Source organism: Lontra canadensis, unplaced genomic scaffold, assembly GCF_010015895.1.
Source record: "Lontra canadensis isolate GAN:19392208 unplaced genomic scaffold, GSC_riverotter_1.0 scaffold35, whole genome shotgun sequence".
In the NCBI taxonomy this organism is placed as follows: domain Eukaryota; kingdom Metazoa; phylum Chordata; class Mammalia; order Carnivora; family Mustelidae; genus Lontra; species Lontra canadensis.
This window is the reverse complement of record NW_022631029.1, coordinates 2,821,409-2,845,707: the sequence shown is the minus strand read 5'-3', so window position 1 is coordinate 2,845,707 and position 24,299 is coordinate 2,821,409. Positions and strand designations below refer to the sequence as shown.

General features: G+C 56.0%; 2 protein-coding genes across 3 annotated transcripts; both read left to right on the top strand.

Moving 5' to 3' along the window:
• Window positions 1-978: 978 nt before the first annotated feature.
• Window positions 979-18,119, top strand: JAK3 (Janus kinase 3). 2 transcript variants are annotated; one of them, XM_032867638.1, is made up of 23 exons: window positions 3,728-3,911; window positions 4,361-4,484; window positions 4,802-4,913; window positions 5,101-5,246; window positions 5,671-5,965; window positions 6,558-6,680; window positions 6,781-6,938; window positions 7,639-7,750; window positions 7,998-8,184; window positions 8,696-8,823; window positions 9,039-9,170; window positions 10,072-10,156; window positions 10,988-11,115; window positions 11,832-11,964; window positions 12,040-12,191; window positions 12,319-12,469; window positions 13,174-13,313; window positions 13,384-13,573; window positions 14,017-14,141; window positions 14,414-14,586; window positions 15,044-15,161; window positions 15,506-15,625; window positions 16,777-18,119. In XM_032867638.1, exons 1-23 carry the CDS (start codon window positions 3,728-3,730, stop codon window positions 16,882-16,884), a joined length of 3,324 nt encoding a protein of 1,107 aa, XP_032723529.1. In that variant the 3' UTR covers window positions 16,885-18,119. The 2 variants fall into 2 exon arrangements, with proteins under 2 accessions (XP_032723530.1, XP_032723529.1); XM_032867639.1 differs by lacking the exons at window positions 14,414-14,586; window positions 15,044-15,161; window positions 15,506-15,625; window positions 16,777-18,119 and adding an exon at window positions 979-1,086 and having other exon boundaries at window positions 3,715-3,911; window positions 13,997-14,081.
• Window positions 18,120-20,349: 2,230 nt separating this feature from the next.
• Window positions 20,350-21,882, top strand: INSL3 (insulin like 3). Its single transcript, XM_032867644.1, has 2 exons — window positions 20,350-20,561; window positions 21,431-21,882. Exons 1-2 carry the CDS (start codon window positions 20,372-20,374, stop codon window positions 21,631-21,633), a joined length of 393 nt encoding a protein of 130 aa, XP_032723535.1. The 5' UTR covers window positions 20,350-20,371; the 3' UTR covers window positions 21,634-21,882.
• The last annotated feature ends 2,417 nt before the right edge of the window (window positions 21,883-24,299 follow it).

Genomic DNA, 24,299 nt, shown 5'->3' with positions numbered 1-24,299 from the left:
TGGCATCAGCCTCCCGACTCGGTGGGAAGCCTGCTTCTCCCTCTCCCACTTTCCCTGCTTCTGGTCCCTTTCTCACTATGTCTTTCTCTGTCAAATAAATAAATAAAATCTTTTAAAAAAAATCTATCTCCCAAACTCTACTTTCTGGGTAAGGACACTGGGTCAGTTCTCACGGAGATGCTGCCCTAGCCTCCTGCCTCCACGCATGACAACTTCAGGGGCGTGGAAAAAAGTGATCAGACCCGACCGTGCTCACGGCTCTATTCCCTCCAACTTCTTACCTCTTCCTGCCATTCCTGCCTCCTCTCGGCTCAAACTGCTCATCTCAGTCCACCTCAGGGCCTTTGCACTTGCGGTGACCTCCACCAGGTGTGCTCTTTGCTCCTCCTGCTTCAGATCCCAGCTCAGTTAATCATGACCTCTGCACAGAGGTCCTTCCACTGCCATCGCCTTCCTTTCCTTGTCATCCATAATTAGTAATCGTCTCTCTGGCAGACCAGAAGGTAAGGTGAGCCTGTTTCTAGGCTGGGCATAGGGCATGGTGCACAGAATGGGGCCATCATTCCTCCTAGGGTCTCATGGGAGAAATACCTGAAGAACTTGACCTTTGTCTGGCAACTTTCCTGACTCCTTCCTGGGTAGATCTAGCCCAGTTCCCTTCCCTGGGTGCGACATTAGTTCTGCTTAAATACCCAACCCAGATGTGCCTCAGATGGGTTAACTGAGGCCCAAGGAGCTGGGGCATTACCAGGGCCCCCCAGGGAATGAGCAGTCCAGAGCCTGCTGGGAACCCCTCTGTGACCGGGGCCCTTCTCTGTGCCGTCACACCTCCCTTTAGGTCCAGGGTTTCCAGTACCCTGTCTGAGGAGAGCCACTGCCCGCAGAGGCTTCTGGAACTTTTCTGCCCCTCTGCGGCCAGGCCCTTTCCCCTCCCCGTCCCCATCCCCCACATAGCCACAACTTTCAGTAAGTGACAGCAGCTCAGGAAGCTGAGGGGCCCACACAGGAAGGAGCCCAGTGGGACTTTCCTCCGGCTGCTGCCTGGCTCTGCCCTCCTGTCCTTAGCCCGGGCTTCCCAGCTGCCAGGTAAGAGCTGGTGGGGCCACATGGCTCTGGGGTGGGGGTTGGGGATACTGTGCAAAGGGTTGTGGCTGAGGACAAGGCAAGGCCTCTGAGGAAAGACACCAGACAGACAAAAGCTGGGTGTGGCGGGCTCGGTGGCCTCTGGCACAGTGGCCACTCTCCGGGCCTCAGCTTTTATCACATAAAATGACTTCAGATTCCCAGCTCTCTGGACTTGGATGAATCCCTGTACCTTGAGCCTGGAGTTCACGGCCCCCAGGGGGCACAATTCCCCTCCTCCACCCTCCCAGGACCCAGGCCAGAGCCTAGGGTGACCAACCAACTGTAGGGTTTGTGGGACTTTGGGTGCTAAGGCAGGGGAATCTTTCTGTGTCCCAAACACCACCTCTGGCTTTTTCCTTTTTTGTTTTTTCCCCCTCAAGATATAAAATATATACATATCTTTAAGACTGATTTTAAACAAAATGCACAAACTGTGTGATTCCATTTACAAAAAGGTGCAAAGACCATGATTGAGTCCACTCTTAGAAACAGGACAGTGACGACCTCTGGGGGGAGTGAGAGAGGCCCCAGGGCTCCTGGGACTGGGAATTCCTTGTCTGGGAGCTGGTGACATGGGGGTGTCCCTAGGGGAAAGCTCCCTGCCCCTCACGCCCTCCCTCCCCCTCAGGAACTGCTAAACCACTGTGTCAGGGACCTTCCTTCCCAGTTTGGCTGGCCTCGGTCAAGTGCTCGCTGGGCCTGTCACCAAAGACGGTGCCAGTTAGTGAGGATTAAAAACGTTGACCCCTTGGGCTCAGCTCAGCAAACCAAAGGAGGTGGGTAGTCAGCGCATCTCACAGCTGAGAAAGTGGCATGTCAGCAATGGGAGCCCTGCCAGGATCACGAAGCTTGAATATGGTGGGGTTGGGATTTGAACCCAGAGCCTAGGGTCTTCCCAGCTCCAGGCTTTTAGGCTGGGTTTGCTAAAACCTCATTAATGCGGTCCCCTCCCCCATCTCCTACTATTATTCTGGAACGTGGTTTTTTGTTTTTAAGATTTTTATTTATTTGAGAGAGAATGAGTGAGGGGGAGAGACAGATCACAGGAGCACAAGCAGTGGGGAGGGGCAGAAGGAAAGAGAGAAGCAGATTCCCCTGCTGAGCAGGGAGACTGATCTGGGGCTCCATCCCAGGACCCTGAAATCATGACCTGAGCCAAAGGCAGACACTTAACCGACCGAACCACGCAGGCGCCCCTGGAACATGGTTTTTTACCCAATATTTTCTTTGCATCTTCTTTATTCAGGTCAGTGTAAGCGGATCTTGTCCATCTACTACTGCCTTTTCCCTGCTGGGCTTGAAGCCCAGCCCTTCCCTCTGCCTAACCAGGGGTCCTGAGGTCTGGGAATAAAGGGTGAGAGACAATTTCCTCCTGGGCTCATTCCAGGGAGGGCTTCATACTACAGGGGCTTAAACAGTGGGAGTGATAAAGGGTACAGAGAAGGTGATGGTGGTGGGCAGATAAGACACAGAGGTCCCTCCTGGTGCCTGGGTGGCTCAGTGGGTTAAAGCCTCTGCCTTTGGCTCAGGTCATGATCCCAGGACCCTGGGATCCAGCCCTGCGTGGCTCTCTGCTCAGCAGGGAGCCTGCTTCCCTTCCTCTCTCTCTCTGCCTGCCTCTCTGCCTACTTGTGATCTGTGTCAAATAAATAAATAAAATCTTAAAAAAAAAAAAAAAACAGATGCAGAGGTCTCTCCTATCGACAGTCATCAGTCTGGATCTCCTATCGACAGTCATCAGTCTGGATCTGATGCCTGTCACAAAGAATAGATCATACCAGTTGCCAAAGCTTCCAGCCCCAGCCCCAGAAGAGCTTGAGTCTCCTAGACCTGCAGGAAGTGATGGGCCACCCCTATCCCCTTAAATCACCCAGCCCCATGGAACCAGTATCTATCTGCTTCCTGGTCAGCAAATCTGTACACTTGTGATTGATTGCTCATGCCTGCCTGGGGCAGGGGCATTGCGGTAATGAAGGTGGAAAAGCTGCAGATTGGCTGGATCTCTCCACCCTGGACTGACAAAAATACACACAAATTATGTGCATCAACCAAAGTAAGAAAAGAAAAGAAAAAAAAATAATTCACACAAATTAGAGTGTAGAGTATCTTCCAGACTCCAGCATAGCCTTGCCGGGGGGGTTATGGCTCCTTACCTATCTTGCACACTCAGCTACCCTATTTCTCTCTTTCTCCATCTCTGTCTTTGTTCGTTTGTTTTTAAATATTTTATTTATTTATTTGAGAGAGCGCATGCTTGAGAGAGAGCATGAGCAGGGGAGGGGCAGAGGGAGAAGCAAACTCTCCACAGAGTAGGAAAGTTGATGTGGGGCTTGCCGTGGGGCTCGATCTCAGGACCCCAGGACCCCAGGACTATGACCTGAGCTGAAGGCAGACATTTAACTGACTGAGTCACCCAGGCGCCCCTTTCCGTCTCTTTCTCTTTCTGTGTGTCTCTGCTCCTTTCTCTTCCCTCTTAAATCAGCTTCAGCCCTACCTCCCCTGCAGCATCTCTGTGCCCCCCACACCCCTAGAAGCTTCGTAGTCTTGTTCCGTCTGGCCAGAACTGAGTGGCTGCCTCTGTGTGTCCAGACAGGCTACACCTATGGTGCCTCCAAGCGAGGAGACACCCCTGATCCCTCAACGTTCCTGCAGCCTCTCATCTTCAGAGGCGGGTGCCCTGCACGTGCTGCTGCCCCCTCGGGGCCCTGGACCCCCACAGCGCCTATCCTTCTCCTATGGGGACCATTCAGCTGAAGAGCTGTGTGTTTGGGCTGCTAAGGCCAGTGGTGAGTGGTTCCCTAGAAGGCTGGGCCAAAGGGAGGTGTCGGGCTGTGGGAGGCCCAGCTTGGGAGCTGGAATAGCTGTCAAGTGGAGTCAGCTTTAGAGCTGGGGCTTTGAAGGATGAATAAGAGTTTGGCAAAGGAGGAAGATGCTCAGGGAAAGGCTGTGAAAAGACTCAGAGGCACATGAGGGCATCTCTTGACATAAGGTGTACAGTGTGGAAGGAGCACTCTGGGGAGAGGGGCAGGGGGCCCCAGGAAGCAGGTTGTGTGTGAATTCTCTGCTGAGGGCAATGGGAAGCCATGGAGTGTGCGTGTGAGCCGGGGTGTGCTCAGGGCGAGAGCCAAAGGTGAGAAAGAACCCTGCAGGGATGCATGCGGCTCCTAACCATGGCAGCCCGGCAAGGGACAAGATGGGGAGACCTAGGAGGGTGCTGATGGGGGCATTCTCTCAGGCATCCTGCCTGTGTACCACTCCCTCTTTGCCCTGGCCACGGAGGACCTGTCCTGCTGGTTCCCCCCGAGCCATATCTTCTCCGTGGAGGACTCAAGCACCCAAGTCCTGGTCTACAGGCTCCGGTAGGAAGCACATCACCCCTACCCCCACGGCCATGGGTTAAATGTTACCCAGAGGGGATGCCTTTTGTTGAGGGCAAGGAGAGTTTAATACAACGGTAATCCTACAAACTTATCATCTCCCTGCACTTCCCAGCGGGTACCCCCACGGAATTTGTGATCCCTGCTCATGGCCCAGATGAAGAACTGAGGCCAGAAGGTGTCCCTTGCTTGCCCAAGGTCACTTAGCAAGGCAATGGCACAACCTGGGCTCTGTGAGGTCTTGGCACGGTCTTCCACCCCTCTGTACCCCTACTCCAGGCTTCTCCCCTTCTGCTTAGCTTTTACTTCCCCAACTGGTTTGGGCTAGAGAAGTGCCACCGTTTTGGGCTACGCAAGGACTTGGCCAGCGCCGTCCTTGACCTACCAGTCCTGGAGCACCTCTTCGCTCAGGTAAAAGCCTGCATGGGGCTCAGCCCAGGGTGGGGGTGGGGGGTCCACAGGGCAATAACAAGGCTCAAAGTTTGGGTGGCCTTGGCTGACCCTCTCTATGGCAGCCCAGGGTTGGGAATTGACCCAAGGTTGGGGGGGTCTGTAGTGCAATATCAGGGCTCACCGTTGGGCTATGACCGGTCCCCAGCATCGAAATGACCTGGTGAGTGGCCGCCTCGCCGTGGGCCTCAGTCTCAAGGAGCAGGGGGAATGTCTCAGCCTGGCGGTGCTGGACCTGGCCCGGATGGCCTGCGAGCAGGTTCAGCAACCCGAGGAGCTGCTGAAGACTGTCAGGTGAGAGTTTCCAGCCTGTGATACCCAGAGTCTAGCTGGGAGTGAGCAAACGCGGCTCCACTGGGCCATCCCTAGAGCTCAGGATGCCGTGAGGCTCCCCACACACAAGCCTGCGGTGTGTGCATGTGACCCAGGACCCCACCAACCCCTGAGGCTCCAGTCCCTACCTCCCTCCTGCGGCTAAAGGCCTGTGTGTGTGTGTGTGTGTGTGTGTCTGTGTCCGTCTGTCTGGTGGAGGCCAGTGGCCCTCCCCACACTGAGGTCCTTCCCCCAGACATGTCCTTGAGTGTCTCTGTGTGTGCCTCGTGCCCCCCAGGTGAGGCCACCCTTCAGCCCTTCAGCTAAAATTTGGGTTTGTGTGTGTCCCTGTCCGTACCTGTGGAGATCCCTCCCCACAGTGAGGACCCGCTACCCCCACTCGTAGCTACAAGGTCTGCCTGCCCCCCGAGCTGCGCGACCTGATTCAGGGCCTGAGCTTCGTGACGCGGAAGCGCATCCGGAGGACCGTGCGCCGGGCCCTGCGCCGTGTGACCGCCTGCCAGGCTGACAGGCACTCGCTCATGGCCAAGTACATCATGGACCTGGAGAGGCTCGACCGGGCCAGGGCGGTCGAGACCTTCCCCGTGAGCCTCCCCGGGGCTGCTGGTGGTGAGGATGCGCAGGGGCTGCTCCAAGTGGCTGGTGACAGCGGCATCGCCTGGAGTTCGGGAGGACAGGAGGTGTGGGCGGCTGCTGGGCAGGGCCAACGACGGGGGCGGAGCATAGGAGGGAGGGGCAGGAGAGTGGGCGGGGTGAAGGAGAGGAGAGACTGTGAGGGTTCCGACCGGGGCCGGTTGAGTGAGAGGTGGGGCTGAGCGGGGTGGGGGCGGGAATGAAAAAAATGGGCGGGACTTGGGAGGGAGAAGAGTGGTCGGGCGCCGGGCTCAGGACCCGGTTAGCTGAAGGCTGGGGGAGGAGTCAGGGCTGAGACGGGGCGGGGCTCCCCGCTGGACTGAGAGAGCCCGGGAGGTGGAGTGGAGCTAAGCGATGGACGGGTTCCGGGAGGGGACCGGACGACCGAAGGAGATGGGGTTTAGCAGGGGTAGGGTGGGAGACATTGGGGATGGGGTGGAGAGGGTTTGTGAGGGGTAGGATTGATAGAAAGGGCCGGGGTTTGGCAGGGGAGACGTGGGAAGGGACCGGGGCTGGGAGAGGCCGAGAAGGTCAGGGTTTACGCCGTGGGTTGGTGGGGTCCAGGCTTCCAAGACAGACTTGGGGGCTCCGAGGGGACGGGACCGCCAGCTTCAGCCCTCCCCCCAACCCTATTCCCAGGCCCTCCAGCCCTTCTGCGACTTTCCAGAAATTGTGGACATCAGCATCAAGCAGGCTCCGCGTGTTGGCCCGGCCGGGGAGCACCGCCTGGTCACCGTCACCAGGATGGACAACCAGATCCTGGTGGGTACTGGACTATCTTCCTTTCCCGCCTAACCCCGACTGCGGGGATGCGGGACGGTCGCCTTGGGGCCGCAGTGGGCACTGACGCTGATCATCACAGGAGGCGGAGTTCCCGGGGCTGCCGGCCGCGTTGTCCTTCGTGGCGCTCGTAGATGGCTACTTCCGGCTGATCTCCGACTCCAGGCACTTCTTCTGCAAGGAGGTTGCGCCGCCACGGCTGCTGGAGGAAGTGGCCGAGCAGTGCCACGGCCCCATCACGTAAGGGTCTATCCCCCCGGATCTCGGAACTCGGTTCGAATCTTGCTCACTGTCTCAGTGTCCTCTCCTCCCCAGGAGCGTTGGACAGGGCTCATGTGCTGGAACAGTGCCTGGTTCATGGTTGGCGCTCAATGAGACTAGGCTCTCCCTTTTGCTGTCCTGCACAGCGGCTTCCCTTTCTCTTGATTCCTCAGTGCCCCAGGGTGGATTACTGGGGTGGATGGCACCAGGTTCTACCTGTGATCTCTTCTTTAATCCTCTAGTAGAGCCCTGAATTTTGGCTCATTTTATTTATTTACTTTTAAACAAGTATTCTTGTGTGTGTGTGTGTGTGTGTGTGTGTGTGTGTGTGTGTTTAAGATTTTATTTATTTATTTGACAGAGAGAAACACAGCTGGAGAGGGAACACAAGCAGGGGGAGGAGGAGAGGGAGAAGCAAGCTTCCCGCTGAGCAGGGAGTCTGATGCTGGGCTCAATCCTGGGACCCTGGGATCATGACCTGAGCTGAAGGCCGATGCTTAATGACTGAGCCACCCAGACACCCTTTTTGGCTCATTTTAAAAATAGGAAGGATTCAGGGAATGTTAGGTGGCCAGGGTCCCGGAGCTTCAGAGTGACCAGGATTAGAACCCAAGTCTAGCTTGGGTTTCTCTGCCTCCATCTCTCTGTCTCTGTCTTTTCCTCCCGCCTTTCTCCACAGCCTGGATTTTGCCATCAACAAACTCAAGACCCAGGGCTCACGTCCTGGCTCCTACGTTCTCCGCCGCAGTCCCCAGGATTTTGACTGCTTCCTCCTCACTGTCTGTGTTCAGGTTGGTCCACCACTAGGAGCCAGGTGAGCAGGGAGGGCTTCCTGAAGGAGGTGACATTTGAACTGAAACCTGAAAGATGAGTCTTTCATCTTTGCTCCTTGAGGAAGGGGAGGGTAAAGGCATTCTTAGTGGAGGGAACAGCATATGCGAAGACTTGGAGATTGGAATGAGCCTGTGGTGCTCGAGGAAGATGGGGTGAGTGGAAGGTACTGCCCACTTGTACTCAGGGACCACTCCTCTTTTGCAGACCCCCCTGGGTCCTGATTACAAGGGCTGCCTCATCCGCTGTGACCCCACAGGAACCTTCTCCCTGGCTGGCCTCGGCCGTCCCCACAGCAGTCTTCGAGAGCTCTTGGCAGCCTGCTGGGATGGCGGGCTTCACGTGGATGGGGTTGCGCTAAGCCTCACTTTCTGCTGCACCCCCAAACCCAAAGGTGAGCCTGTCTCCTCCCCTGAGCTGAGCAATCAAGCTGGGGTCCTGCTTTGTGTGGCAAGTGGCAGAAGCCATGGGTCCAGATGGTTTAGGGAAGAAAAGGGGGTTTATGGGCTGGTAGTGTAGATGCCATCTTCAGGCACGATGAGGATCCAAGAGCTGACCCTGGCTCTTAGACTCTCTCCATCTCTTGCCTCTTCCTCTGGGTGAATTTCGCTCTCAGACAAACCACAGGCATGGGACAACTGTGAGCTGTGAGTTCTTCAGAGTCTTCTAGAATTTCTAGCAGGATTGAGAGTAGGTTGCCCACAGCATTGCCTTCTCATAGGGAAACCCCCCCCCCCCAATGACTGGGGCTTCCTGTAGTCTCAAATAAACCATGTACTCTGGGGTCCTCATCTCAGGGTTGGCTGCTTCTGGGGGAGATCCCAAATTGAGGCAGGGAGTGAGCAAACCTTAGGGGACCTTGTACCTCTGACCTCCGTCTTTCTCCTGCTACCTCCTCCCCACAGAAAAGTCCAACCTGATTGTGGTACGGAGGGGTTGTAGCCCACCCACGTCATCCCCTCTTCAGACCCTATCCCAAGGCCAGCTGAGTCAGATGACGTTTCACAAGATCCCTGCTGACAGCCTGGAGTGGGTAAGCAGCCCCAGGAAATGGGTGGGGGGACCTCATTTGGGATCCAGACCCTGCTGCATTGCATCTCATTTACATCTGTGCTGTGTGGCTTCAAGCATGTGATGTAACCTCCTTGTGCCTCTGTTCATTATCTGTAAAGTGGGGCCAGGACCGGGGGCCAGGATCCCACCAGGAGCCCCCTTACCAGGCTCTCCTGTTCCCTCCTCACCCTCCAGCATGAGAACCTGGGTCATGGATCATTCACCAAGATTTACCGGGGTTGTCGCCATGAGGTCGTGGAGGGGGAGGCCCGGGAGACAGAGGTGCTGCTCAAAGTGATGGATGCTAAGCATAAAAACTGCATGGAGGTGAGTGTGATGGGGACCAGGACTTTGGGGTCAGGACTGGCTGGAGAGAGCGTTGTGGATTCAAAGAAAGTTAAAAACACACGGGTCTTTAACACAACAGAAGTGTAGCTGCAGCATCTCCAAACCATGAAATACAGAGGGATCAGGGAATTTAGATGCAAACAGAAAGAGTACACTGAACAGAAGAAATAGCCAGTGCAAAGGTCCTGTGGCAGGGTTGTGCCTGGCATGTTTGTTTTTTGTTTTTTAAGATTTTATTTATTTATTTGACAGAGAGACAATGCACAAACTGCGGGGAGGAACTGAGAGAGAGGGAGAAGCAGATTCCCTGCAGGACCCTGGGATCATGACCCAAGCTGAAGGCAAAGGCTTAACTGACTGAGCCACCCAGGCAGCCCTCTGCCTGGCATGTTTAAAGGACAGTGAGGAGGGGGCATCTGGCTGGCTCAGTTGGAAGAGCACGTGACTCTTAATCTCAGGGTTGTGAGTTCCAGCCCCACACTGGGTGCAGAGATTACTTAAATAAATAAAACTTAAAAAAAAAAAAAGTGAAGATGGGCCAGTGGGCTGGAGAGGAGTGATCAAAGAAGAAGAGGGGAGTGACGTGGATGGAAGCCTCAGCAGGTTGGGCCACCCAGGGAAGGCTTCAGCCCTCCTTGAACCCCAAGTCTCCCACTTCTGTGTGAGAGACCCAAGGTAGATTACCGTGGGGACTTCCAGCGCCCATCAGAAAACCATGATACAGAGTCCCGTGTGTACCAGTGGTGGACTCCAAGGTCAAAGGAGGCTTGTGGTGAGGCATCCTCCTGAGGTTGATTTGTGAGCAGCAAGTTTGGAGTGCTTGGTCTGACCCTGGAGGGGGAGGAACCCATGGACCTTTTATCCCTTCTCCTTTCCCCAGTCATTTCTGGAAGCTGCGAGTCTGATGAGCCAAGTGTCATACCAGCATCTCGTGTTGCTCCATGGCGTGTGCATGGCTGGAGACAGTGAGCAACTTTCGCCCCTGTGCCTGCCCTTCCCCACTGAGACCAGCTAAAACATCATTAGCCATACAAATCCAGAGCCCGCCCTGGCTGGGCTCCTCTGTCCCCCGGGGTCCCTCACCCTCTTACCTGTGTCCTTCATTTGCCACTCTTGGGGCAGCCAGCTCCAGGCTCCCACAGATACCCAGCCTCTCAGAATTATCTCAAGTCAAATGGCCCTGTGATCCAGTCCCACCTCCCTGTGTACCTGCAGCTTTTGCAGTTTTGCAAGGGCCCCTGCAGTTTTGCAAGGGCCAAGTTACCTCTCCAAGCCCCAGTTCCACCAGATCAGTAGAGTAGCTTTCTCTCACGGGGCTGGGAGGGGCCAGGAGCTGCACTCACAGCGTGGAACATGACAGGCGGGGCAGGGTGATAAGTGATCTACGTGATCGTGATCGTGATCGTGGGCGCGGGGGCCGCGCAGGGCACTGTGGGCAGTCAGAGGCCGCCAGCCCAGCTTGGAGGTTAGGCAATGATTCTGGATAGGCAAAGCTAAGTTCTAAGCAGAGAAGGCAAAGATATTAGGAATTAGGAAAGACGAGGAGGGATGTTCCAGAAAGAACATGCAAAGGGCTGGAAATGAGATGTGGACAGAGTTCAGTGCCATCCAGGCATCTTGGGGCAATAGCCCCCATACAGGAAGTGAGGAGGAGGAGAGGAGAGGAGGATAAGGACGGAGGGAACCCTCAGAACTGAGAGCTCCAGAGCTCTCACCGGGGGTGGGGCAGGGGGCGGAGCCTGTTCCCCATGGATTCAGTCCTGCCTCCCAGCCCTGCCCCTCCCTGCTGCTGCCAGGTATCATGGTGCAGGAATTTGCACACCTGGGAGCGCTGGACACCTACCTGCGCAAGTCTGGCCACCTGGTGCCAGCCAGCTGGAAGCTGCAGGTGATCAAACAGCTGGCCTATGCCCTCAACTATCTGGTGAGTGCTCCTCTGCTTGCACTACCCTCTGGGCACAGAATAGAGGGCCAATTGAGAGTGGGCTCTGTGGTAGGCATAGGAGTTTGGCAAGGATACAAAGGGAGGGCATTTTAGACTGAGGGAACAGCAGACGTACAGGCTCAGAGGTATAAGAGCGGGAGAAGGGAACAGGTGGTCATTGGTGGATTTCAGGAGGAATAGTGAGCCATGAGGCCAGGCAGGGGGAAGGCTTCCCAGAAGAGGGAACATGGGAGCTGGGTCTTGAGGGTTGACTAGGCGCTCATCAAGTGGAGAAAAGGAGGGTGTCTCAGGTTGAGGGCACAGCCTGGGCCCAGGCCTGCAGCTTAGAAGATGGGGTGCACATCCTGGGATGCCTCCAGCAGTTCAGCTGGCAGGAGGCTGGGGTAAGGGCATGAAAGAGAGAATGTCAGAGATAGAGTGAAGGAGTATCTCAAAGGACCTTGACTGCTAGGTTGAGGACTTTGGACTTTATCCTAAAGGCAATGGGGAGCCTCTGGGTGGCTTTGAGAGGAGGGACATGGGGCAGCATAGGGGGTGAACCAGAGGAGGCAAGACAGGCCGCCAGTAGTCGGGAGTGGTCTAGAAGTATGGTCTGAGCAGCCACAGGTGGGCTTTGAAGGCTATGTAGTGGCTTTCCAGCCAGACTATTCATTCAGCAAACCCTCCCTTGCATTCCCTATGCCTGGCCCACCTAGGAGGACAAAGGCCTCCTCCATGGCAATGTCTCAGCCCGGAAAGTGCTCCTGGCTCGCGAAGGGGCTGATGGGAACCTGCCCTTCATCAAGCTTAGTGACCCTGGGGTCAGCCCTGCTGTGCTAAGCCTAGAGAGTAAGTCTGGAAGGGTGGACAGAGGGACCTAGTGGGGCAGGGAAGCAGACCCCTGACCCCCGCCCCACTCCCCAGTGCTCACAGACAGGATCCCATGGGTGGCCCCTGAGTGTCTCCTGGAGCCCCGGACACTTGGCTTGGAAGCTGACAAGTGGGGTTTTGGTGCCACAGTCTGGGAGGTGTTCAGCGGGATCCCGATACCCATCAGCACCCTGGATCCTGCCAAGGTCAGAGCACCTGTATTGGCCTCTAGGGGGCTAAGGTCCAGCTTGGGGAGGATGGGCTGGTCTGGGGGGCAAGGGGACTGCTCCTAAGGGTACACTGGGAGTGATCAGCCCCTCTCCTCAACCTCAGAAGCTCCAGTTTTACAAAGAACAGCAGCAGCTCCCTGCCCCCAAGTGGATGGAGCTCGCCATGCTGATCCAACAGTGCATGGCCTACGAGGCAGGCCAGAGGCCCTCCTTCCGTGCCATCATCCGCGACCTGAACAGCCTCATCACTTCAGGTGCCCACTGGGCCGGGCAGGGTGGGCAGGACAGGCCTATCATATGAGGCCCCGAAGGGGGGAAATAAAGTGAAATTTGCATGCAGAGCTGGCCCTGTGTGCTTGGCAGGGTTGGAGTGGTTGGTGAGTGTATCAGTCAGCATGAGCCTCAGCCGCTGCTGTAACAAACAGACCCCCCCCACCTTCCCAAGCTCCAGGTTGACCATGGTGGATATTTACCTTTCATTCCATGATGGTGTCCAGGTCAACAGGTGCCTCTCCCTTTTTGGCTCCACCCATCCCATTGCCTCAGGTCCCTGTCGCATCCTCTGCAGACAGAGAGAGAGAGAGAGAGAGAGAGAGACTGTGGAGGGTCCCATGCTAGGTTTCCATGTGCCAGGCCTGAAAGGGCAGTCAGTTCTTCTCCCCCATCAGCCTGAGCTCAACCATGTACCACACTTCACCTCAGTGGAGTCTGGGAAATGCCCTTCTGTCTCCAAAGCTATACATAGTTTCCACAGCCTGGAGAACACATAAGGGGTCGGTCTGCCTTTGCCCAGCTGGCCTCCTTTTCCAGCCCCCCTGCAAGGTACCCTGAGGCTTGCAGGGGCCCTGCCATAATGGGCAGAGAAGGTAAGTGTGAAGATCAAAGTGCCCTAGCAAGTCAGCTTAGGAGGGGGACCCAGGGCCCAGTGTACCGGTCACTTACTGCCTGTGCCCCGCAGATTATGAGCTCCTCTCAGACCCCACACCTGGTGCCTTGGCGCCCCGTGATGGGCTATGGAATGGCGCCCAGCTCTACGCCTACCAAGACCCTACTATTTTCGAGGAGAGACACCTCAAGTACATCTCACAGCTGGGCAAGGTGAGCTGGGCTGGGCTGGGGTGGGCGGAGAAGCCTGGTGCATATGGACACCAGCCCTGCTGTCCCCCAGGGCAACTTCGGCAGCGTGGAACTGTGCCGCTATGACCCGCTGGGTGACAACACAGGCGCCCTAGTGGCAGTGAAGCAGCTGCAGCACAGCGGGCCAAATCAGCAGAGGGACTTCCAGAGGGAGATCCAGACCCTCAAAGCCCTCCACAGTGACTTCATTGTCAAGTACCGCGGTGTCAGCTATGGCCCAGGTGAGCCATTCCCAAACGGGTGCTCTTCGAATCCCACACCCGCATGCTCCTGCAGTGACATTCTAGGGTGGCCTGGGGACACCAGGAGGGGCGCGACTGACGCTCTTGTTTATCCAGATCTGGATCGCCGCGGGTTCGAATTCCCACTATCTCCCTTAGCAGCTGGGAGACCTTGGGCAGGCGATTTAAACTCTCTGCGTATCCATTTCTACACCTAAAAAAGGGGTCATTATCAGGTTTAAATGAATCAATGTATATCATAGAAAGTACTCAAGAGCCATTGGTGATAAGCGTCATGGTTGCCGTTCCCATTTTATAGAAAGCAATATTGAGGCTGGGAGGAACCCAGGGCCGTACTCTGATCCGGGAGGAAGAATCGGGAGGGGCAGTGGGCAGAGCTGGGCCCTGTGTGACTCCCCCCAGCCTCCCCTCCCATCACCTAGGCCGCCAGAGCCTGCGGCTGGTGATGGAGTACCTGCCCAGCGGCTGCTTGCGGGACTTCCTACAGCGGCACCGCGCGCGCCTCGATGCCAACCGCCTGCTCCTCTACGCCTCGCAGATCTGCAAGGTGCGGGGCGTGCCCGGGGCCCCGGGGTCTGAGGTGGCCCAGTCTGGGCGAGGGTCTGCGTGGAGTCGCGGGGAAGGCTAAAGGTGGAAGTTTCGGGTCCAGGTCAGGCTGGAGGAGCAGTTGAGTTAGAGCTGAGGTCGGGACTGGAGTGCAGGATGGGTCCGGGGTAGGGTTAGGCTTGGGTTCTGGGATGGGTTTGGGTTGGATTCCAGGTAAGCCAGGTTGGGCCCCTGCGGGTTGCGCTGGACTGTGGCCCTCACGCTCGCCTGCAGGGCATGGAGTACCTGGGCTCCCGCCGCTACGTGCACCGCGACCTTGCCGCGCGTAACATCCTGGTGGAGAGCGAGACGCACGTCAAGATCGCCGACTTCGGCCTCGCCAAGCTGCTCCCGCTCGACAAAGACTACTACGTGGTCCACGAGCCCGGACAGAGCCCCATCTTCTGGTGGGGACCCCGCCCTGGCCCACATCTCCTCCCCGCGACTTCCGCCCCTACCTCCCTCCTACCTTCTAGGGCCCGCCATGGCCCCGCCTTCCCGCAGTCCTGACTCCTTCCCCTAGCGTACTGGTCCCGCCCCTCGTCGCTGGCCCCGCCCCTGCTCCTACTGCTATGGCCCTCCTGACCCCGCCCAGGCCCCCCCACTTCTCCCCACTACCCTGGCCCCTCCCCTACTTCCACTGTCCTGGCTTGCCCCTCCTCCGCACTGTCGCGGTTCCGCCCCGGCCCCGCCCAGACCTTCCGTAGGGTGGGAAACTACCCCATCCCACAGGCAGGGAAACTCTGACACCGGGGCTGGGACTGACCTCTCACAGCTGCCCCCCAGCTTCCTCCGCCCAACGTTGTTCCTTTTCCCATACTCTCCCTCGCTTTCGCATCCCAAGACTTCCTCGTCCCCTTCCAGGTACGCCCCAGAGTCTCTCTCTGACAACATCTTCTCGCGCCAGTCGGACGTCTGGAGCTTCGGGGTCATCCTGTACGAGCTTTTCACCTACGGGAACAAGAGCTGCAGCCCCTCAGCCGTGAGTCAGCACCCCTGGATCGCCAGAACCTTCCTGGCCCATCCCTGCCCTGTTTGTGCCGGAGTCCCTCTTTTTGCTCAGTGTCACCTTGTCCCAGCATTATATACAGGCCCTTTATAATGGGGAGGACCGCTCTTCACTAAGGCTGACCCTCGCTACCACGGACAGCCCCCTTCCCTTCCATCACAGATGGCCCCTCTCCCCACCGCGCCTGACTCTCTCTCCCTTCACTATGCCTGTCCCCTGCCCTGCCTCCTCTACCCCCTCCCCAATCACTGGCCGCCCCTTCTCCCTCCTTCATGGATGGCGCCTCCCCCACCATGGGTGCTCCCTCTTGGCCCCAGGAGTTCCTTCGGATGATGGGGATGATGGGATGTGATCGAGATGTCCCACCCCTCTGCTGCCTCCTGGAGCTTCTGGCTGAGGGCCAGAGGCTGCCGGCACCTGCTGCCTGCCCTGGTGAGGTGAGTGCTGGAGGGCCTGCCTCAGTTTCCCCCTCTGGATCTTCCTAGGGAAGCCAGCTGGTCCCTTTGGGTTTCCCCCGCCTGCTGTTATTTCTTGATTGAGAGCATACCCTGGGGCATGAATTTGAAAGGGATTTTGGCTTCTATTTTGCTGTTCTCTCCCTGTATTGCAAGTCACAAACACTTTCAGACCCTCAGTTTGCCCATCTCCAGAATGGGAACAACAATGCCTTATGGGGTGGTGGAAGTTTAGACAAGTTGACCCCTCTCCCTTGCTCAGCTTAGGGTCCAGCTGTCAACTTTGTAAATGTTAATGACTTTTACAGTTTATCTTCACAACTTCTGTGGAAATGTCTGACATGAGGTTGGTCATTCATAAATTGATCTGCCCAGGGGCACCTGAGTGGCTCAGTCAGTTAAGCGACAGACCCTTGGTTTCTGCTCAGGTCATGATCTCAGGGTGGTGAGATCAAGCCCTATGTCAGGCTCTGCACTTGGGGCAGAGTTTGCCCGAGATTCTCTCTCCCTCTCCCTCCTACCCCTATGTGCTCTCTCTCTCTCTCTCAAATAAAATCTTTAAAAATCAATCAATCAATAAATTCACCTGCCCAGACCACAAACGTTTATTGAGTACTGACTGTGTGCTGCGCTCTGGGCTGGGTGCTGGGGACCCAGCAGGGGACAGAACAGAAACTACCCTGCCCTCCTGGTAACCAGCAGAGACTAAGAAGAACATTCTGGTGGTTACTGGTGTCTAGGAAGAGTTGAACAGGAGGAAATGAGGGGGTGAGGTGGTGGTCAGGGGGACCTTTTAGAGGGAGTAATCTTGAAGGAGGAGGAGGAGCCTACCCATGAGAAAAGCTGGGAGAGGGCATTCTCAGCAGTGGACACAGCATGTGCAAAGGCCCTGAGGAGGGAATGAGTTTGATGCATTTAAATAATGAGATGTGGGCAGATGTGGCTGCAGGGAACAAGAGAGGAGGTGATGGAAGGAGACGGGAGGGCATGAGATTTTGTTCTAAGACCTGTAGGAAGCCATGGGAGGCTTTGGAGCAGGGGAGGGATGGAATCTAATTTATATTTTGAAACTGTGAATAGGAGTCCTTCCTACGGCTCATATGTGACCCTGTTGTCTCCTCCCACTCCCTCAGGTTCATGAGCTCATGAAGCTGTGCTGGGCCCCTAGCCCGAAAGACCGACCAACATTCAGTGCCTTGGGCCCTCAGCTGGATGCACTATGGAGTGCAAGCCGGGGGTAGCAGAGAGTGTGAAACTCACGACTTCACTGCTTGTCCAGAGGAGAAAACCCACTCACTTCATTTTTATATCTCCTGCGCACACACCTCTGGGTTCTAGTCTTTGTGGACTGGCTGTGTGACCTGGGGCAGAAGGTTGCCCCTCTCTGGGCTTTCTGCTTCACAGAGACCCCCGTGGGGCAAATGACGTTGCATTTGAGGGGCACCCCTGGTTTGTGGGGCAGCAGTAGTCTTGTGGCCTCGGGAACTTGCAAAGATTCAAGATGAATGCCTTGGTGGGACCTGCTGTGTACCTCGCCCCCAGAATCCAGGAGCCAAATTTAAGCCCCTCCTATCTGCCTATCCTCACAGGGTTTGGCCCTGAGCTTCCTGTCTCAGTGAACACCTTGCAGAGCTTTAAATATACGATCTCAGCCTTCTGTTCCTCCCCCCCGCCCCTCGCATCCCTCTTTTGCTGGAGGGAGCCCCAGAAAAAAGCAGCTGCCAGGGTTGGAAATTCACTTTGGGCGGGGGGGAGGGGAGCCTGTGTGACTTTTTGGGATCGTGTGAGGGGCCAGGAGAGGCTGGGGTCCCAGTCCACCCTAACTGTACCAGAGTGTCCTGGGCCTTCCCTTTGCCCACTTGAACACTGGGACCCTTTCTGTCCTAACCGGAGGGTCACACAGTTGATGACGCTGGAGACTTACTGGAGCTTTTCAGCAGATGAGGAAAGGAAAGGCATTTTTGGCAGAGGGAACAGCATGGTGAGAGTGAGGAGGCTTGGAGTACAGAAGTTAAGAGCCCAGGTGTTGGAGCCCATGGTTCTGCCACTTAATTGCCATGTGATAGTGGGCACCTTGCCTCCCCTACGGGTGTCTCAGTTTCACCCCCTATACAATGGGCCGATAAATGGTCCTGGTCTCTTCCTGTACAAAGGTAGCTTCTGGAGGATTGTGAGAAGGCATCTGGTGGAGGTTAAGCCGCCCTATCCCCAACTCCTCACCTGCCTGCAATCTTTTCTGCCACTTTTACCCCCTGGAAAATTCTTATTTACCTCTCAAAATCCCAGCTGTCACCTCCTGGCAGCCTTTCCTGTGACATACTCTGCCACTCCTCACCCACCCTCTACTTCCCTCTGACCGGAAGGCTGGGGGTCTCTGTCCAGATCTGTCTCCTCTGACCTGGAGGCTCCCAGGGGGCTGGGCTGGGACGGGCACAAAGGGGACTCTGGGAGCATTCACAGAATGAATAAAGTCCAGTGGAAAGAATAGTGTGTTGCTGGACTTGGGTGATGGGGAATTTTGGGGAGTGTATAAGCTGGGCAGGAATGTGGCTAGGGCTGGGGGATGGAGATCCCCTGGGGGCCACATTGGAGGCCTCAGGGCTGGCTGAGGGAGGAAAGACACGGTGGAGCATTGGCTGCAGTCCTGGAGGACAGAACCCACCCCCAGCTCCATCTGCTGGCCTTGGCTCTGTCCTAAGGAACTGATTACAGGCTCTTGGTGGGTGGAAGGAACAGGCTGCTCTGGGGGGGGGGGGGGGGGGGGGAGGGTGGGGGGGGGGGGCTGTGGGGAGGGGTCCAACATCAGTGGGGGCCAAGCAAGTCTCTCCCAGGATGGCTGGACAGATACGAAGAGTAACAGAAAGACAAAGACCAAGAGAGACTGAGAGGGAGAGACAGGGCAGGAGAGAGACAGTCTCCCTCCCTCTCCACTACTCTCTTAGCGCAGGGAAAGCCACCTGCTTTGGTGAAAAGCAGGAGGGGGCTGCTCTGGGCTCAAGAGGGTTTTTAGCTCAGGTTCTCCCTTGCCTCGGTGGAGTGTCCTCCTTTCTCTCCACTCTAGTTTCCCTCCTTGGTAAACCAAAGTCATAATGAGCAAACACAGCCAGCTGCCTTCTGGGCCCTCCAGTCCCTGCCCCATCCAAGGAGACCCCAATATGGGAGAGACAGAGCCAGCCCCAGCCTCCTGTGACCATGGGCAAACGTGGTGATCCCTCTCTGAGGCTGTTTCCTTATTGGCACAGGAATAAGGACAACAAGATTCTGACTGCCCCTGGTCTCAGATGGCTGGCTGCCCGACCACCACCATGTGGAACCATTCTCTGGTCACCTAGTCCCCCTCTCTAAAGTGGCTGTTGTTGCTGAAAAGACTCCTGAGCCGGTGCTCCCCTGGGGGAGGCATCCAAGGCCCTGACCCAGGCAGAGAGACAGGTCAGCCTCTCAATAACCAGTGTTGAGGTTAAAACCACTGTTTGTGGTTCTTATATGATTGCAAGATCCCCTTCAGCACCACCCATCAGGAAACGCTAGAAAAGTAAAGGTTAATTACTTACAAGAGTCACACAGCCGACCTAGGGCTATACATTGAGGTCATTGGTGGAAACAGGGAGCCAACTCAGGGCTTGGGGCTTTGCTTTTATTGGGGTCTGGTGAGGGGGCTTGGCTTCCCCCGGCTCATTCTTTATTGGTGGATTTCAGACATGGTGTGAATTTAATGTTCTGAGCTGGTTGGCATGCAGCTCCCTTCCCTGGCCTCAGTGGCCTGAATCCCCGGGGGCCTGATGGCTGCCTTCTGGCCCTGTGCTCATATGGAGGGGGGTGGGGTGCGTTCTCTCACACCCCTTTCCTAGGAGAGCACGAATCCCATTGCGAGCCCCCCCCCTTCCACTACGTGATGCTCCCCTGGAGCCCGCAGGTCTGCAGACACCATCACGATGGGGAGTCGGGCTTAAATATTGGAATTGGGGGGAGGGGGCTTGAACTGGTTAGGGCTCAGCCAGCCAGTGTCCAGTGTCTGGTTGGACCGGCCCTTGCAGTTGCTCCCCCTTCAGCAACAACCATCAGGAAACTGAAAAAAATAAAGGTTTCTTTCTGACAGGACCTGGGGACCGCAGGGCATCACACCCCCCACACAGTGAAGGGGCGGGGACATGGTCACTGGTTGGGCTCTGCTTCCATGGGGGTCCAGGATGGGGGCCTGCGGTTCCCAGGGCTCATTGCTTAGTGCTAACCTTAAACCACGGGAGTGGGAATTTAAAGAGCCAGAAGGGAAAAACACAAGTGGTCCCAAGGGCCCGTTCTTAAAACCAGCCCGGACCTCTCAAACAAGGGAGCCTCAGTGCGGGGAGGACGCCTGGCTCTTTATCTAGCCGGGTGGCGGCAAATAGATTTATTCCAGATAGCCATCTTTGAAGAGGATGCCTGAGCCATCAAAGCTTAAGTCAGGCAGGACAAAAAAGCCTGGCTCAGTGGTTGGAGCATGCAAGACATGATCTCGCGGTCGTGAGTTCAGGCCCCACCTGGGGCGTAGAGATTGCTTTAAAAAAAAAAAGAGAGAGAGAAAACCCAACTGCGGGGTTTACACACTACACTTGCACTCAGCACTCACCCAGCCCTTGACCTTCTCCCTGAGTTTTCCGCGGAATGCTTTGTCCCCATCCAAGGTCCTCAGCTGGGCCGGGTTGGATGCCTATAAGAAGGGGTCCCTGCTGGGGCCGGCCTCCTGCCGCCATGGAGTCCCGCCCACTCACCTGGGCGCTGGTGCTGCTGGGCACCGCTCTGGCGCTCGCTCTGGGCACTGTGCCCGCTCCGGAAGCGCGGGAGAAGCTGTGCGGCCACCACTTCGTGCGCGCGCTGGTGCGGCTGTGCGGGGGCCCGCGCTGGTCCTCGGAAGACCGGAGGCGGGTGGCTGGCGGCGAGCGTGAGTGAGGGGCGGGCGAGGACTGCGCTTTGGGATTTCTAGGTGGGGCAGGTGCACGTGGCGCTGGTGGGCGTCGGAGCAGGCGGATGGGTTTGCATGCACCTACCGGCGTCCACTTGCCGGCAGCGCTGGTGTGCGTGCCAGCGCGCGAAGGATGCGTCCCCTGCCGGGCAGGAAATCAGTGCGAGGCGAGCGAGGCAGTCTTCAAAGTGCCTTCTTTACGATTTCAGTATTTTGATCTTCGTGAATTTTTGCATTAATTTTGATTTTAAAAATTGCATTAAGATAAGATCAATCTTCATTGTTGAGTTTTTTGGCACTCCCTTAAATGGAGCATTGAGGCCAGGTCTCACTCTTCTCACCCTGCGCCCCGTTCTGGTACAGAGAGTAGAAAAGGGATGTGTATGCCTGCGTGTCACAGATATGCGTCCTATATGCATACGTCTTTGTGACACAGATGCCCCTGGAGGTACAGAGGCACGCATGGGGGAGGGCTGGGAAGGGCTCTGAGGGTATGTGCCTGTGTGTGCATGTGTGAGCCCACTGCCTGCACACATGTGCCCATGTATATGTCCCATGTCACCCCTGCTGTCTCTGGCTTTGTGAAGTGTCTATGCGTCTGCGTGATAGAGGGCTTGCCAGAACGTGCACAACAGGGGACCTGAGAGTGGTTGTGGGTTGAGAGTGCACACATCTGGATGGGAGAGTTTAATCTGTGCTCAGTAGACAGTAGGCATTTAATAGGTGCTCACTTTCTATTTGTGCGCAAGAGGAGCTTTCGGCAGGTCACTTGGTGGGACGTGTGTGCATATATTGGGGAGGGGTCCTCTAGGGTCCCCTGCCCACGCTGAATTCTGCTCTGTCCCCAGGTGAGCTGCTGCAGTGGCTGGAAGGACAACATCTCCACAGGCTGGTGGCCGAAGGGGACCCCATGCTGGTTCTCATGCCACAGCCCCTGCCCCAGGGCTCTCGCCATCACCACCGCAGGCGGGCAGCTGCCACCAACCCTGCCCACCACTGCTGCCTCAGTGGCTGCACCCGGGGGGACCTGCTGACCCTGTGTCCGCACTGAACCCTCCTCCCGGATGTGGCCCCGGAGGATCCAGAGACCCAGAGGGGTCTGGTCCAGCGAGCTCCTGAAGCCACACAGCACCACAAAGCCCTGTCTGGGAGGATGGTGACAATTACCTTGCTGTGCTCCCCACCTCCCCCAGGCCACCTTCCTCTGAGGGGCCAACCACGAGAAAAATGACACCTGCACCCTGGCTTGGAAGAGCCTTGGTTTTGCCCAGATGCCAGATACTCAGGGCCAAACTTCCTCTGCTCCGAGGAGCCTCAGGCACCGCCCTCCCTGCATCTGTGTCTCTCCCCCCTTGCTATCTCCCCAGTGGTAAATAAAGAAAACTCCCCGCAGAATCCTAAGCAGCTGTTTGCATTTTCTCAAGAAAAAGGGACAAGGCTGCATCAGCCCTTGCGTGGGTTGTCCCCACCCATCCCCCTCAGCCCCACCCCTACAGCCATGGCCCTACCACCCCTTTCAGGAACTTGATAGCAACTTGAGAGTCATTGAAATACAAAGTGGGGAAACTGAGGCCGGGGGAGACAGCTGCTTGCCAAGGTCAGAGAGGGAGGGAATGGCCAAGTGCAGGATTTGAATTGAGGTCGTCTGTCAAGACCCATGTGGGGGGGGGCACCTCGAGGTCACTTAAAGTCCACGTAACAGTGGGCAGACACACAGACATCAGAATGAGCCACAGGGGACACTTACTGATCCAACTCCGACCATTTTTCTCATTTTCACCCTCCCTTCACCCTGTGATGGAACTTGCATTCTAGGACTCCCGGGGCAAAATGACCAAGCATTTGACAACATTATTATTTCTCTAACATCTGCGGTCACCAATTACCAGAAATCAGGAGTCCTAAAATGAAACTGTCTTCCCTTAGCAGTTCTGGAAGCCAGAGCCGGAAGTCAGGGTGGGGCAGGGTTGTTTCCTTCCCTGAGGCTCTGAATCTGCTTGGGGTCTCTCCTGGCTTTTTTGGCTGCTGGCAATTTTGGCCTTCCCTGGTTTCTAGATGCAGGACTCCAAGCTCTGTCTCTGTCTTCACATGGCCTTCTTTCCAGTGTCTCTATGTGTTCATTTCTGTGTCTTGTCAAAACACTCTGATTGGATTTGGGGCCCCCCCACCCTAACCCAGAGTGATCTCCCCTGAATCCTTAATTGTATCTGCAAAGAACCTATTTCTTTCTTTTCTTTTGAATCCTTTATTTATTTATTGGAGAAAGACAGCAAGAGAGAAGGAGAGGGTAGAAGCCAAATCCCCACTGAGCAGGGAGCCTGATGCGGGGCTGGATCCCAGGACCCTGGGCTAATGATCTGAGCCAAAGGCAGAGACTTAACCCACTGAGCCACCCAGGGCTTTTTTCCCTTTTTTTAAAGATTTATTTATTCGAGAGAGCCTGGGTGGCTCAGTGGGTTAAGCGACTGCCTTTGGCTCAGGTCAGGATCCTGGAGTCTCAGGATTGAGTCCAGCATTGAGCTCCCTGCTCAGCAGGGAGTCGGCTTCTCCCTCTGACCCTCCCCTCTCTCATGCTCTTTCTGTCAAATAAATTACATCTTTTTAAAAAGATGTAATTCATTTGAGAGAGAAAGCGCGTGCGGGGGGGACAGGGCAGAAAGGGAGAATTTCAATCAGACTCCTCACTGAGCTCCAAGCCTGACACAGGGCTTGATCTTACCACCCCAGACCATGACCTGAGCTGAAATGAAGAGTCAGACGCTTAATCAACTGAGCCACCCAGCACCCCAGCAAAGACCCTATTTCCAAATAAAGCCATATTCTAAGGTCCCAGGGAGATGTGTACTTTTCAAGCCACTGCAGCAGGCGAGCAGGACTCTCTCCTGAGGATGATGGGGAGCCCCTGATGAGCAGGGACAGGATGAGGTCAGACCTATGTTAGAAACCCCCTCAGCGCCCCCATCTCATCCAGGCCCGCCTTCCTTGGCCTGGATGCTGCTTCGGCTTCCACCTCCCTTTCCAACAGCGGTACTTAAAACTCAAAAATCAATCCTGTCGTTTCCTTGCTCCAAAGGTGCCATCACTCTCAAAATAACTCCCTTCTCCTCACCCCAGCCCACAAGTCCCCATGTGGCCAGCCCCTCTGACATCAAGCCTCTCCTCCCTCCAGGTCCTCTTTACTCATCAAGCTCCAATGACTGCCTCTTCGCTGCACCTCGAATGCTTCCCCATTATCCCACCTCAGGGCCTTTGCACATGCTATGCCTTCTGCCTGGAACACCTTTCTCCCAGTTCTTCCTAAGGTAATGTCCTCTTTCTTCAGGCCCAAGCTCTAATGTCCCCCCTCAGTCCCAGATCTCTGATCTCTCAGCTGATACTCGTTCCCATCACTGTGTGTCCGATTGCTTCATTTGACTTCTATTCATATTGACTTCTATAACTTACTATTTGATTGTTCATGAGTTTGTTTTCTCACTGTAAGGTGGATATCTGCCATCCCAGTGGGGCTGGGAGCAGGAGTATAGGGCAAGGGGTATAGCATACAGGACATACACAATAAATACTTACAGAAGGGAAAGGAGGTGGGACAGAAGATAGTAAAGCCACAGTCCTAGTGGGACAGGAGTCTGGTGAAGAAGGGGAGGCTGGTGGTGTTTGGAAGGAGCCTTGCTGGAAGCAGGAGGCCAAAGCAGGTCCACTGTCTCACGGCCCGCAGCA